The 16219-nt window shown below is 37.4% G+C and overlaps 1 protein-coding gene across 1 annotated transcript in view; it reads right to left on the reverse strand.

The window, feature by feature from the left end:
* Positions 1-16219, reverse strand: part of LOC109393330 (unconventional myosin-XVI) — a 457270-nt gene that overhangs the window by 67810 nt on the left and 373241 nt on the right. The window contains exons 17-20 of the mRNA XM_019662415.1: positions 15641-15752; positions 12445-12562; positions 11592-11663; positions 8429-8570 (exon numbers count right to left, since the gene is read on the reverse strand). Of these exons, the coding sequence (XP_019517960.1) occupies positions 8429-8570; positions 11592-11663; positions 12445-12562; positions 15641-15752 (444 nt within the window). The remainder of the gene's footprint in view (positions 1-8428; positions 8571-11591; positions 11664-12444; positions 12563-15640; positions 15753-16219) is intronic.

Raw genomic sequence — 16219 nt, forward strand, 5'->3', positions numbered from 1 at the left:
AATGCACTACAAGGAATCACCAGCAGACTAGATGAAGCAGGGGACTGAATCAGCGATTTGGAAGACAAGATAGTAGAAAACACCCAATCAGAACAGCAAAAAGAAAAAAAGAGTAAAAAAAAATGAGGGTAGTTTAAGAGACCACTGGGACAAAATCAAGCATAACAGTTACATCATAGGGGTACCAGAAATAGAAGAGAGAACACAAGGGATTGATAACCTATTTAAAGAAATAATGACTGAACACTTTCCTAATTTGGTGGAGGAAATAGACATTCAAGTCCAGGCAGTGCAGTCCCAAACAAGATGAACCCAAACAGGCTCATACCAAGACACATTATAATTAGAATGATAAATGTTAAAAAAAAATGAGAGAATCCTAAAAGCAGCAAGAGAAAGACAACTTTTTTAAAAGGGAGCTCCCGTGAGATTGTCAGCTGACTTCTCAACCGAAACTTGGCAGGCCAGAAGAGATTGGCACAAAATAGTCAACATGATGAAAAGCAAGGACCTACAATGAAGACTACTCTACCCAACAAGGCTATCATTTAAAATCAAAGGACAGGTAATGAGCTTCCCAGACATGAAAAAGCCAAAGGAGTTAATCACCACCAAACCAGTATTACAAAGAATATTAGAGGAACATCATTAAGATGAAAAAAAAAAGATCAAAATTATGAATAATAAGATGGCAATAGGGGCGGCCGGTTAGCTCAGTTGGTTAGAGCGCAGTGCTCATAACACCAAAGTTGCTGGTTCAGTCCCCACACGGGCCACTGAGTTGCACCCTCCACAACTAGATTGAAACAACTACTTGACTTGGAGCTGATGGGTCCTGGAAAAACACACACTGTTCCCCCAATAAAATAAACAAATAAATAAATAAAATTAAAAAAAATAAAAAGATGGCAATAGCTACGTATCTATCAACAATTACTTTCAATGTAAATGGATTAAATGGTCCAAGCAGAAAACATAGGAGGGCTGAATGGATAAGAAAACAAAACAAAACAAAGCATATGCTGCCACAAGAGAATCGCTTCAGATTGAAAGACATACAGACAAAAAGTAAGGGGATGGAAAAAGATATTTCATGAAAACGAAAATGAAAAATAAATAAATAAATAAATAAATAAATGAAAGCTGGAGCAACAATACTTATACCAGACAAAATAAACTTTAAAACAAAGACTATAAGAAGAGACAAAGAAGGACCCTGTAATCCCACTTCTGGGTATTTATTCTATTTCTGGGAAGAAATCCAAATGCTACTTGGAGGGGACATGTGTACCCATATGTTCATTGCAGCATTGTTTACAATGGCCAAGATGTGGAGGCAGCCTGAATGTCTGTTGATGGAAGAATGGATAAAGAAGAGGTGGTACATACACACAACGAAATATTGTTCACCCAGGGAAGGGAATGGGTTCTTGCCATCTGCAGTGACAATGGATGGACCTGAAAGGTATTGTGCTGAGTGAAGTATGTCAGACAGAGAAAGACAGATGCAATGTGATTTTGCTTATATGTGGAATCTAAAGAACAAAATAAACAAAACAGAGACAAACACATAGATACAAAGAACATATTGATGGCTGCCAGATGAGAGGGGGTTGGGGATGAATGAAAAAGGGGAAGGGATTAGGAAGTACAAATTGGTTGTTACCCAGTAATCATGGGGACGTAGGGTATATCATAAGGAATATAGTCAGTAATATTTTAATAACTATGTACAGTGTCAGATGGGTACTAGATTTGTTGGTGTGACAGATGGGAGGGGGTTGGGGGGAGCAGGGTGAAAAAAATGAAGGGCTTAACATGTACAAACTGGTAGTTACAAAATAGTCATGGGACCGTAAAGTACAGCATAGGGAATATAGTCAATAATATGATAATATCTACGTATAGTGCTAGGTGGGTACTAGACTAGTCGGGGGGGGGTCACAATTTATATAAATGTCTAACCACTACACTGCACACCTGAAATTAATATAAAATAATATTGACAGTCAACTGTAATTGAAAATTTAAAAAGGGGGGGAAAGGTGAAAGGGGATAAGAAGTCCAAATTTCCAGGTATAAAACAAGTAAGTCATGGGATGTAATGTACAGCTTAGGGAATATAGTCAATAATATTATGATAGCGTGGTATGATGTCAGAAGGCTGTTGGATTCATCCTGGTGATCACTTCTTTAGGTATATAAATGTTGAATAATTATGGTGTACACCTGAAACTAATATGACATTATGTTAGCTATATTTTAATAAAAATCTTAAAAACATACTTTTAAAGAATTTCAATCTCTCTTTAAAGCAACCTGGCTTTCTCACTGGTATATGTTTAGTACTTCTTTCTATTATATAAGCCCATATTACACTTTTATTGGGTGGAAGAAGAAAGATTTAATAGTTTGAGAAATTTCAAAAGTGATATTTTTTTCAACAGCCTTCTTTTCTCTCCCCATAATCAATCTCAATACATGGATCAAAGGACAAAGGCTTTAGACAGTTCCGGGATGATGACCCCATGCCTCTGAATAAAAGATGGGTTTCATATTAAAACCTAGAGCCTTCATTACAATTTGACCTCATTCTTCCACCTTTTCCCAGATGCCCAGAAGGTCCCCATCTCTACAGGGCACCAGTTCCACACTTATGTATTGTGTCCTCCACCTAGCAGGCAGTTCCTTAGTCCAGGCACACTTACTCACCTGTGCATAGTTAGGAACTGGTGTCCCGCCATGTGGCTCTTTCTTCAAAGAATCCCTACTGATTGCGGGATATCATGGTTTCTAACCCAGGTAGACCTTATTTTTGCAATTATCAAAGACCACAAACTCTGCTCTGGACCCTAGTCAGACATTCTGCAAACGTGTCATAAGAGAAAGAGGGCAAGAGTGTGGAAAATGATCAGTGCAAACCCATTATCATTGCTCACTACACAACTGGGCAAACAGAAAACGCCCCTCCCATCCCAGTAGTGTATATGAATAGCAACATCCTATTTCTAAAGAACAACATATTTCCTCTACTTGCTACTTACTCTCCAAAACAAACACAATTACTGAATCAAAATTAATTGGAAAAGACTGGACTATATCTAGGTCTCCCAACATGTCGTCCTTCTGCATTTTTTCACAACCTTCCTTTCTCCATAGATAAACCACCGTAAATTAGGAAGCCTTCTTTCCAGCCACAACCACCATGATTTTACTATAGCAGCCATTCCCGTTGTGTCAGGCACTGTGTTGACAACTTGACAACTTTCTATGCGTCATCTCATTATCCTCAGCTAACCCTGGAAACCAACCGAAGTTCTTGCAACTAGGTGTCAAACGAATAGGCTATGGTACGTGAGCACTCATGACGAAAATGAGTTGAAATAAATTGTAGGTTTTAGTATCTGAGAATATTTAGAGAATTCTCCCCAAGTCTCTATAGTTCATTGAAGCTGAATGTAATTAATCATTAAAGTTTAGCTCAACTAAAATATAAGAAAGTAATATAGTATAAGTATACTTAAGAAACTAAAGGCTCAGTGACAAACCAAGAAAATCGCAACAGGTACACTTGAAACTCAATTTATTTACTGTATTATATTTGCATGCCAAATTGTGCTGTCTAAAAATGTGGACTTTGGAACATGTAGACATAAATGATAAATGAATGAACAAATAAAGTAAGTAACTAATCTTCAATACCCCTCTATTGGGTTATCTCTTAAACTTCATCTATTAACTTTCTATAACTTTCAATCTATTTATTTTTAGGGTGTTTCTAATGGTAAAAAGGAAAATGTTCACAAGTTATATCTCTCAAGTATCCCCATAAATACAAACCATTGTATTCAGAATTCATGACAAACATAATTTGACTACACTATAGGTTTCAGTGTCTGAAGACATTTGGACAACTCTCCCAAAGTGTCTCCAACCCCTCTGCCTGCCCAGGAATATTAGCTTGAGGGTGCCTCTGCAGTAGTGAAGTTTACACCGAAACTCTGAAAAAAATTAAGGTATTATTCATTCCACTTTAGTAAGACTGCAATCATTTATTTCATTTCAGAATCACAGGGATGACAGCCTTTAAAAAAGCTAAATGCAGTTTAGTAGTCATCTTTGGTTTAGGAACTATAAAAAGTGAGTAACTGAAACATCCACAACTCGTCAAGGCACTGTCTCCTTCCAATTCCCTCTCAAACCAGAGCATCCCCGCCCAAGAGGCACACCTGGGAAGGTGTAGGGACTCAACCCATGTGTGGCGTGAGCATATATATACTGGACTGACCAGACGCATAGGTGACAGTGGGAGGAAGTAGTGCAGAAATGCACACACCTCCACTTTTTGAAGACTGTACGAGGAGAGGTACAGCAGTGGGAATCTATGAGGAAGCCAAGAGAAGGGGTCAGGAATCACTAACATGATTGCCAGAAAAGCCTCCAGATATTGGGAAGCCAAGGCTTCCTTGTTCTCATCCCCATTTCTCATGAGAGCTGAAGGCACAACGTGCAAGCTGGGGTGCAAGCTGGGGTGCAGAGGTCTGCCTAATTCCTTCCTGGAAGGCAATTAGCTGCCACCACAGGCCTTAACTGTGAGAGAGAGAGGAGAACTCTCACCTTTGGGCACTATGCATTTCTGTTCAAATATTGGATATTGGAGACTTAAAGGATTCATAGAAATGTGATTTATTTAAGAATGAGCAGAAAAGTCTTGGGACTTAACTGTTTTTTCTCCCAAGGTCAGAAAAATATCCTCACTGAGTTCATTTTAAAGGAAGGTGAGGCATAAGAAGAACATGTGTTCTCATTACACCACAAATCACAGGTTTAATATAGTGGTTACCCTGAAACAGGTAACAATACAATACATGTTTGAAAATTTGTGAAAAATTCTACTCATAATGTTGCCATAAGAATAAAACAAACACTCTTCTTATGGTCAACATAATATTGTCCATAATGCTGCTTTTTCAGACCAAAAATAAATGTAATGTGGTTTACCTGCCTTTTTCAAAAGGCTTATAGTTTTATTAAGAGAAATAACAGATACTTAACAGCAAGCCTTTCCATTTTGAATGTTACATTAAAAACAGCCAACCAATATCACCAAATGAAAAAAATAATTTCTATAATAATGAGGCAAAATAAACCATAGGAGAATAGAAATATTAAGGATAATTATTCAGAGTCTTCTCCATGCCATGAAGTTTGTTCTAACACGGCAGTTAGACTCTGGAAGGAACCTACACAGAGCTACAGGAAGGTGCTTTAACAGAAATAAAGAAGTTGGCAATCCCGCAGTTTTTACATTATCGCTGCTATCTCAGGACAGCCTGGTGATTGAGCTCCCTGGGGAAGCGGGAAGATTGCAAAGCTGCAGGATACCATTTCCTGATCCAGTAAGCTAATATAATGAGGAAAAGAGACCCTGGCAGTCATCTTAAATATTCCTGAGAATGAGGTGACCACAACAGTGGTCTGACTGCGATGAACGAAGCATCCGAGGGAAGACTTCTTGGGGAGAAAGGCCGTGTCCCTGAGAAGGGACTGGAAACACACATTTGGGTTCACTGAGGTAAAACTGGCCATTGGAAATGGAATAGAATGCCAGTATCTCCACCGTCCATAGTAGCTGCCTATTTTCTGCATATGAAGTTGTCGGAATCTATATGTGGATCTCCATGTGGTTTAAACACAACATTTGTTTATGCCTACACTGGTCATTACACATGTCAGTTGACAATTCACAGAGGAGTCGAGGCCAAATCATACTTGAAAATTCAGATCAAACTTAACCACTTTATTAGTTTTCTTCAGAAATTATTTGATATTATTTAAAATCATATTTTAATTATTAAATAAAGCTTTAAACAAATAGAAGGCATTATGTTATTGTTAATTTTATTATTGCTATTATGATCATTACTGCTTACTTGCTGAGGCCAAATCATTTTCAACTAAGCCTAATAAATAAATTTTTAGTGTGTTTCTATTTTGAAATGCCCTGACTACCAAGTGTGGCCCATGAATAGACGATGCCCAGCCCAGCTGGTCTTTAGCCTGCAGAGCCCGGTGCTGGCAGCCTGCACGGAAACCAGGATGGCCGCAGGCAACACCCTGGTAGGTGTCCTCACATTAATTTTACTGACTTGCTTTTGGCCCTGCAAACATGGCAAATGCTTTTGCTCATAGCAATTAACTAATTGTCATCTTCTCCTGCATTATACACCAGGATTTTCATTTGAGAGGAACCCTATTTGGAATCTAGGTACAGAAAGTGGAGTCTTTTAAAATACATATATTATCAACACTGCACCTAATTTTCTGTAGTCCAGGAAATTCATCCAGCATTTCAAGACCAAACATTGCATTTGCTTTAATTTCATGTGTTTCCCCTCTATTATTTGTCAGAGTATATCTTATTTATAGTTATTGTCTTGAAAAACTTACAAAACTATATAGTGTGAAAAAATATTTCCCTTCAACATCAAAGGTGCTTGCCAACTTTAACCATATCTTATATAATCTTTTTTTGACATAATTACAAAATTTCAAAAAAATTAGAGACTCATAAATAAAAGCCTATTCCAAATTTATCCAAATTTTTAGACCGTTCTGTGACTTTGGAAATGGGTCTGTAAATCTGCAAATTCTTAAGCTTTCCATGAATTTCAATGATTTAGAAATATTGCAAACATAGCCTTTCTTTGCATTATTTCAGGATTTAAATTTAGGTTTGGGTGACCCATGGAGAAATAGGGATGAAAAAATGGGAGTTATGACTCAAATGAGAATATTGTTTCTTAGAAGTTATATTTATAATACATTAATTCATTTCTAATTCCCCACTAATCCCTGTCCTCATTCATACGCTTAGCAAAAAAAATTTTAAAGATAAAACATTATAAATTTACATATTGACACAGTGGCAATATTCCCACTGAAAGGAAAATGTGTTTTCCAAAGTTTATGTTTATATTTTTTTCTATGTGTGCGTGCATGTGTGTGTGTATGTGTAGTCAAAAATCTAGACTATGTGTGCTTCCAATTATATAAATTTAAGGCTCTTTAAGATTTAAATGTAAAATGAAAATTTTCTAAAAGTTTCTACATGCAGCTGGATTTATATATTAATTTTTTCAATGTCAACTTCAGCAGAGCTGCCAATACAAAGTTCATTTGTTAGACATAGCATATTAGCATCATTCTATGAATAATGTTCATATTTAAAGTAAAAACCAATAAACTAATAATAGCAATAAAAAATAGAAAATAAAAAATCCTCACCATACCAAATACTAAGGTATGTCTGTTAAAATATAGATAATGCCAAATTTACCTTCAAATCCCAGACTGTATATTGAATAATGCTGATCAATACACAGTGGGATTTTATATATATACTTTTTAATGAGAAGTTTAGCATCCCTTTGTCCTTGCAATCTTTTGAGATATCTATATTTATTTAATAAATTTCTCATTAATCCATGTTAGTTATAATGTTTTCCAAGAAACTTCTGAAGACAGCAATTTTCAGGGATATGGTAAAGAAGTCTATATGAACAAGTAAGAAATTCTCAAAAGGTTTTATTCAAAGACAAGCATGCGTGTAATGATTTCTGGGTGCAATTTTGCTTTCATTGACCTGCTCAAGGTCATTATTAGTGACAAGAATATTAAGAAAGTTGTCCATTGACAAGATGCCATGGAGATCTATAACTTTTAGATGATCAAATAGCCCTGACAATCTTCTGCTTAAAGATGATTAAGGCTATGAATGAAGTGATTACCATTGAGACCTTCGTCAAGTAATCCACAAAATAAGTGAAGAGAACAGAAAGAATTACCGATCTGAAATGCATTATGGAATTGGTTCTGAGAGAGACATGGGCTCCTCAACAAACTTCAGTGCTATAGATACTCTTGGACTGTCTTCTTCCTAAATTTATCAATATTTTATACTTCTTGGTGCTCAAAAGGCCATATATGCCTTCAGCTCAGAGAGAATGCATTTGCATCTCTATGCATGAGAGATGGTTTCATTAAGTCATCAGTGTGTGTGTTTGTGTTGGAAAGGGGGCTTAAATCTCTAAAAAATAGTCAAGTAAAATCACCTTGTTAAAATGAGGTGTTTTAATAATCGTTTAACTTGTGGGTCACACTGGGTTGTGAAGCAACTTTAAGAGTTGAGACTTTTAAAGTTAGCTATGACAGAGGCCAGCCGAGTGGCTCAGTTGGTTAAGAGCTCACTAGGGAGTGTGAGCTCTGAGCAACAGCGTTTCGATGCCTGGCCCAAGCTGAGCTGCTGTTGAGCTGCCAACAGGTGGCAGGATGGCTCAGCTAAAAAAACCAAACCAAAACAAAACAAAACAAAATAAAGTTAGCTATGATAAAAATAACACTAGCAATCTGCACTCATCAGTCTTACCTGCTGGGCTCATCTTGACTGTGGAGGCAACAATTCACGCTATTCACCAAAAAGCTAAAGAAACGACTGTACAAGGACTTGGCCAGGAGATCCCGGTAAAATTCAGCCACCTCTATAGTATGTCGTCTGGTGATCATATCTCCTGAAATAGTAGAAAGGGGAGGAGGTATAAGAACAAGGGTTTCTCTCATTTAGAAGCAAACAAAATTGTGCACATACTATTTATCCCTCACATACCCATATACATATAACAAAGATGCTGAAAACTATATTGTAATTCTAATAAATGAGGTCTCTGTCAGTTACTACATAAACTTTTTCCCTAAAATGAGTGTCATATACATTGCAATCTTATTTGTTATGAATGTGGACCATAGCTTTTGACCTTATGCAGACTGAGTAATTTTCTTTCAGTTAGGGAGCCAACTCTTTGAAAAGCCCCTCTTAACAAGTTTCCTGCTAACAGCTCACTGGTTTGGATACTGAATCATCCACAAGGCATTTGCAAACCTGGCCATCTGGAAAATTATTCATATTTTAAATATTTTCAAAGAAATGGTCCAACTAACTAAAATGTGGGTCTGGAATTTGGGAACAAGATTGGGCCTTCAGGCAGAAATTTCTATGTCATTCTCAAAGAGATGGTAATTGAAATCTTGAATGATAAGATTTTTAGCAGAGAATAGACCAGAGAAGAAAGCAAGAAAAAAACTGGTGAGGATGATTTGGAATTGAGCCTACAACAGCATTTAGGCGAGAGGGTCGAGAGGGAATGGGGATCTGGTGTTTATACTCTGTGGCCTTGGCCTACCTGGCTGACCACTGCAGCTTAGGATGAGCAGGGAGTTAACTAATAGGATGAGGGTCATGTGAAATGAGAGTTGAGGAAGTTGTTAATCATGAAGAGACAGATAAGAGAGGAGAACTGCTTCTGAGGCAGGTTGAGATCAAAAAGAGAAAAGAAAAAAAAAAACCTACAGCAGGTAATCAAGAGTCAGGGAGCTGCAAGTTCAAGGCCTTTGGGATGGAGCAGCGCAAGGTGCCGGTGAAAGCAGTGTGCCATTTATAATATGATTGAATTGAGGTCTACAGGGTCAACATGATTAAGGGGTTCTAATGAGTCACCAACATGGTGGGTGTGTAAGGAAATGAAGGTACTGTTAAGCAGAGGGAAATGTATATATTAAATTACAGATATTAATGGACAGTTCAGTTTTTAAAAATTCATGAGAAAAAATAATGCATCTAAGTAATTTCAAGAAACACAGTACGGTTGGTTGGATGCAAGGGCACGAGTGGGAAAATGGCCAAGGGTGAAGCATAAAAGTTAGGTATGGCCTAGATAATAAAAGTCCTTCTATGCCAACCTAAAGTGACAAGGTTTGCTCAAAAGGCATTGGAGGATCTTTGAAAGATTGTTATCCATGGGTGAAAAATCACAATTGCATTTCAAAAAGGCTATTCCTGCAGCAGTGCAGAAGGAAGGTAAACGAGGAAAGTCCAGATAAAAGATTAACAATGATGGTCTTGCTATAATCTAGGAAAGGAATGATAAATTAAGGCAATGCCATGGAAATGAAGAGACGGCAGTGAGAATGAAAGCTATTTATGAAGAGACAGATAAGAGAGGAGAACTGTTTCTGAGGCAGGTTGATATCAAAAAGAGAAAAGAAAAAAAAATACCTACAGCAGGTAATCAAGAGTTAGGGAGCTGCAAGTTCAAGGCCTTTGGGATAGAGCAGCACAAGGTGCCAGTGAAAGCAGTGTGCCATTTACAATACGACTGAATTGAGGTCTACAGGGTCAACATGATTAAGGGGTTCTAATGAGTCTGATCTACTCATGTGTCTGACCTACTCAGTGGAGAAGGAGGAAGAGGTATCAAGAATGACTTTTGGGGGCCGGCCGAGTGGCTCAGTTGGTTAAGAGCTGGCTCAAGAGCGTGAGCTCTTAGCAACAGCAGTTCGATTACCATCCCGAGCTGAGCTGCTGCTGAGCTGCCAACAGGTGGCAGGATGGCTCAGCTAAAAAAAAAAAAAAAAGAATGACTTTTGGGTAATTGAATGAATAATGGGGAGATTCATAAAAGTCAAGAACATGGAAGGTTAACTCTAGATATGAGGCAGAAATTATAAGTCACATCCCTGAATACCTTCCAGTAGGAACAGAGGTAAGACTAGTGGTGATTTAGAGAGAGAGAGAAAAAAAAAATCAGGTGCATGGTGAATCCTTAAAATTATAATAAAGAGTAAGGCAGTGATTTATAGTGACTAATTCAGAGCATGTAGGAAAACCACTCTCCTTGCTACAAAGAGGTGCATATAGCATAGAGATTCATCTTGGGAATCAGGATAAGATTCTAATTCCACACATGCCATTTACTAGTGATTTGCAGTCGAAGTTATTTATTTAACCTCTTTGAATCTTAGTTTTATTATCTGTTAATATAGAAATAGTTATGCCCACCTCACTGTGGTTTGTAAAAACTAAAGAAGTCCCCCAATGTATTGTGCTTGGCACCAATCTTGTCATAAGTGCCCAATAAATGGAACCTATTATTATGAGTAAGGAGGTAGAGGGAAATGCACGCTCTTCACTGAAGGGAGCAGCGTGGCACCACATACACAAATGGATCCGATGTTTTAATTGAATAAATCCTCTTGGGTTGATGACTTTGTCTAATACAGGGGTCAGCAAACTGCAGCTTGCGAGCCACATGCGGCTCTTTGGCTACGTACATGTGGCTCTGAAGTAAAATTGAAAATAAAAATAAAACTATCATAGTTTCATTTATAAAAATTTTGAAGGATATTATTCACATAATGGTGATTTCATTTGTTTTATGGCTCTCAAATAATTTTTAAATTGCTGTGAGGGACAGGATTGGCTCTTCCATCTCAAAAGTTTGCCGACCCCTGGTCTAATGAATGACAAGCTAGACAAGATGACCAGTTAATCAAAATGGTCTCTATGGTGCACAAAGAGTTTACAATATAGAGTCAGATCAAGTGACCAAAGGGGTTCATAATGCTTTTCTCATTTGGCATTCAGTTCAGAGAAATCGTTTCACTAAGTGGGGGAAGGGAAGTTTGTATTTACTTTCTGTATTTCTAAGAAGACTACAGCTGCACAAAGGTGAAAGCCAGAGTATAGAAAACCTTACCTTTAACATATTGGATATCAGCTGTTAAAGCAGACACCAGTTCATCTGCTGAGACTTGTAACATCCCAGCCACTAAAATTAAAGCAGCATGGAAAACAAAGTTAGTACAGATTTTGACAGAGGGAACACTGCATTTTATGGTTATACCTTTTAAGCTTTCTATAGGCCCATTAGAGAATGTGTGTATTAAAGAAAACTAAACTACCACCTTAATTGTCAAATTCAGCTAAAGAAACAGTATGTAATAATCAAAACGTTAATGAGTTGTTGGGGCTCTATGTTCAACCACAGCAGGCGTTTTCCCTCCTTGCCCTCACAGATGGACCTGAGTGCTTCCTCCCAATTCCTGGCTAAATTACTTTGATATGAGGTGAAGATATGCTGTTCATTGGCAATCTGTGGTTTTAAGGTATTTTGAAAAAAATGTGGGCGTGACTAACTAGGCAACTTCAAAGGAGAGAGATTTTTGGCAAGGTCTTTGCAGGGAAGTGATTATATTAGGTTTAAAATGTTTAGCTAATAACATGCCCCCCAAATATACTGGGTGGCGGGGTGGGGGTGGAGAATACTTAGAACAATGTAAATAAACCCAAGTATGTGCCGACGAAGTAACCTGTTAATGTGGTGGGATGCAAGAGAACATAAATGTACATCTTATTATTCATTCCCATAACCATTTATATAAAAGAACAAAGTGGTTATGGTTCTTTTTTTTCTTTTTCCACCACTAACACTGAATTCTACTCCAGAAGGTTTGATTCCACCTGGCTTTTCTGTTCTGTGTCTCCATCTACTGCCCGGTCTGCAAACTGCACATCCATAAGGTTAATGTTAGCTCCTCTGTTCCACTGACCTTGTTCCAGGAGCTGGAGGTCAGCAACAAATGCGGAGTCAGCCTCAGTAAGAACAGTGAACCGAATGTCTCCAATATGTAATATTGCTGCTAGGATCACAAACAGATTCTCCACCTCCTACGCGTTTTACAAATAAAGAAAATGAATAAGATTGCTCAGAAGAAAGATTCAAAACCAAATGGTTTAAAAACCTAAAAGTAGGTTAAAAACATGATGTGAACGCTATTAGTGCTGTTGTGATTTTTTCGGATCACAAATGTTTGATAAAAAACAAAAACTCCCAACCCCTCAAAATAAAAATCTCATAATCAATGCCCATTTCCTCTAAATCAATATTTCTGTTCCTTAAACAAAAGAGAGTAAGGAAGTGTTCTGATATAAATTAACCATTTCCACGTAAGTATCATAATGAAAAATGAATCTTTGGTAATGATGTTCTGACTGACTGGCTGTCACTGGTAAGGTCAGACTTCATAGGGCTGACACAGGACTGTAAACCGAAGCTAATCATATTTCATGGGTGCTGTAGCTGCTTCACTAGAGAATATATGTCATGGTGTCCATCTTCTAGTTATCTCTCTTATGAGAGAAATTGAAATTATGATTATAGAATTGTTTTCACTTCTGCTGGAAAATTAAGGGAGGCATGATGAAAACAGCTATGCTATGCCTAGATAAACAAAATGCAAATTGTTTTGTTAGGGTATTTTAAGGAAAACTGAAAAAAAAATGGAGGCTGGCAAGAGCTATCTTTGAGCAGAAGGTAGCAGGAAGTAAGAGACTGTCTGCTGAAAGAGAATATCTGATAATATGGAACTCTGCATAAAGAAAAAAATTACCTTACGTTCGGTTTTGACAGTCATTTTTGTGGCAAGAATCAAAAGTCAAGAAAAAGCTGTAAATTAAAATATACTTTTCTAGAACAAGTATTTAGTGTGATGTAGCAACAGCCAAAAAAAAAAAAAGTTACGTTCCATATAAAGCAAGTATCATAACCTTTCAAATTTTGGTTTTTCTAATCTGTAATTTGGAAATACAGAGCTCCTGCTCGTGGAAGTTTTATGAAGTACAAATCTTATTTGCCTTATAAAAAGATAGTTGGAATAATATAATCTATGGGACTTCCATGAATTTCTTCCAGAACTTCCAATTTTCATCAAAATTATAAGATATAATTTTATCATCTTTAAAATGAGGGATGATCGCTAAGTAATTTTCAGGTCTAGGACTCTATGATTGGAGCATTACTTAAAAATGGTTTTGGTAATCCCCAAATCACAAATTAGTGTTTCAAATTTTATTCATTTATGCTTGTTTGAATAACATTTTACTTCTTAAACTATCTGACAATGTTTCTCTCCCTTTAATAAATCCAGTAACTCCTCATTAAATTTTCTAGTCCCCTGTGACACAGGCATTTCTGAAGACACAGACAGGAAGACTTAGTTCTGTTCTCAAGGATTTTACAGTTTAGTGTGAGAGGCAGAGCTGTGAAAACCAGCCATCAGATGAATTACAATGTGGTGAACACTATGACAGAGGTAATAATAAACTGCCCTGTGAGCAGGTCAGGGGCTGCTCTTCTGTGTCTATATGCAGTGAGCAGTGACCCCGCACTACCTTGCTGTCCGGCTAGCGTGATGGCGATAGAGGGCACAGGCGGAGGTACCTTTATGAACACCTCCCAGGACCAGAATCACTTACCAGGTCTTGATTCAAGCCCCTCGCCAGCCTCGAACTACCTTCTCTTCAATGGTATTGGAAAATGATCTATCCCTCCTAAGTGGACTACACTGTCACCATCCCAGTCACCCCAAGGGATCAAGATGAAGTGATTACCTTCATGCATTTTGTTAATGTGCATTTACTTCTTTTACCAAAAAGGTTGTTTGACTCTCTAATTGCTACTTTAGGTGGAAGGTGTATTTTATTCCCCCTGCCTTCAAGGATCAATCATGGATTTTTAAAGCCCTATTTCCAAGCAACTGGTACTAAGGTAGAATGCTTCCTCACACTCCTCAATACTCCAGTTTCCTATAAGAAAGCAGACATTCAGGCATGGAAGAAGGGGAAAAAAAATAACAAAAAAGTATGACAGTAGCAAGTGCAAAGATAGGAAAATGCAAGTGGGCACGAGTCAGTAAAAGACAGAAACACAAAGATTGGATAATCAGAGAAAAAAAATGATGTGATTGCATGTTCCTAGAATTCTGATCTCTGGATGGGAAAGGGTGGGGTGAAGCAAAGTGCCTAGAGCTAATTCACTTAGGCTGAGTCCCCATCTCCTCACCCCTCCCTTTTTGCCACCTTCCAACCCTTTCCCAACCACTGGCTGCCCCATTAGCCCTATCTATGTGGGTAAGAGAAAAAAAAACAAAGACAAAAATCAATCAACCTACTGCTTTAAGAAGAAGAAAAAGAACTTATTTAAATCTATGACTAAATCTGGGTTCCTAGACTACTGGCATACCCAAGTTATTCATGTAATCTTATATTAATTGCTAATAAGGAACTGACCATAATTCAAAATGATGCCATATTGAATAAGAGGAAACAGAGATAATGTATAAGGGAAAGAGATCTGTGGGAATTCTGAGAAGTCTCAAGGCTTAGATCATTTTATATCTCTTATTCAACTAGACCTATGCTCTACAGTTCAGTAACCACTAACTGCACAGACTGTTTCAATTTGAGTTAATTAAAACAAAGAAAAAAGTAAAAATCCCTTTCTTCGGTGTCACTAGCCACATGTCAAGTGTCCAGTGGCCACTAGCCAGGTGTGCAGACCCAGAACATGTCTATAATCACAGAAATTTCTACTGCACAGCAGTGGATTAAACATTTTAAATTGTATTTTCAGCTTCATAATGTGTGCAAGTAGTTGGTAATTCTTTCAGAATAAAAAACAAGCTTTATATTGTTCGGGAAGGTATTTTTAATAAAGTGACTCGATTATTCAAAGTGATTCTTAGCAGTGAACAGTTCCTGTCAGTTTTCTCTTGAGTCGGTCAATGTAAAGTTCTTTGATCCATTTGGCCCACATGGGCCAATAAACTGGGGTTTATTCTCTGCTGAATCATGAGTGTTTGCAACCATACCTGGAATATGATAGGGACTCAGTAAGAGTTTTTGAATGAATAGCTTTGATAAAATAGTAGAAGGCTGCTTTCTCAGTGAAATATTTATATGACTCACCAAGTTACTGAAGCCAACTACATTCAGGGCTTGTTTCAAAACAGCAAATCTCTCCTTGTTCAGAGAATGCTCTGCTATTGACACATCATCTCGTAGGGTCTGGTTCAAATACCTGTTAGGATAAAAAGCAGATAGCATTATGGCCTGGCTTGTAGTCAGACTCCAGTGGTTAAAAGTCACTTCAGCCATATTTGGTCTCCAGAATAATGGAAATCACCTGGACATTGTGTACCCATGTGTTTATAAGGCTTTGGTACATAATAGCACATGATGTTTCAGGAAGGGAAAAAAAGGTTCTTGTTGTACCAGAACATATTTATACTGTTTTACTTGGTTCTCACCTTAGCTGCACCCTTCCTACTGAAAGGAGAAGGTCACAGCGTTTTATGTGTTTCATATAGAAATGTGGTGGGTCCTATCATATGTTTTGTAATTAATATTTGTATTAAAGGTTTTTAATTTAAAGCAATTTATCATTTCTTCTTGACAATATATTTTAATTATGAGGAAGTTGATGAATTCATTGATTTATTCCTTTCATTCCACAAACACACAGGAATCACCTACCAAATACACAAT

Source organism: Hipposideros armiger, unplaced genomic scaffold, assembly GCF_001890085.2.
Source record: "Hipposideros armiger isolate ML-2016 unplaced genomic scaffold, ASM189008v1 scaffold_376, whole genome shotgun sequence".
In the NCBI taxonomy this organism is placed as follows: domain Eukaryota; kingdom Metazoa; phylum Chordata; class Mammalia; order Chiroptera; family Hipposideridae; genus Hipposideros; species Hipposideros armiger.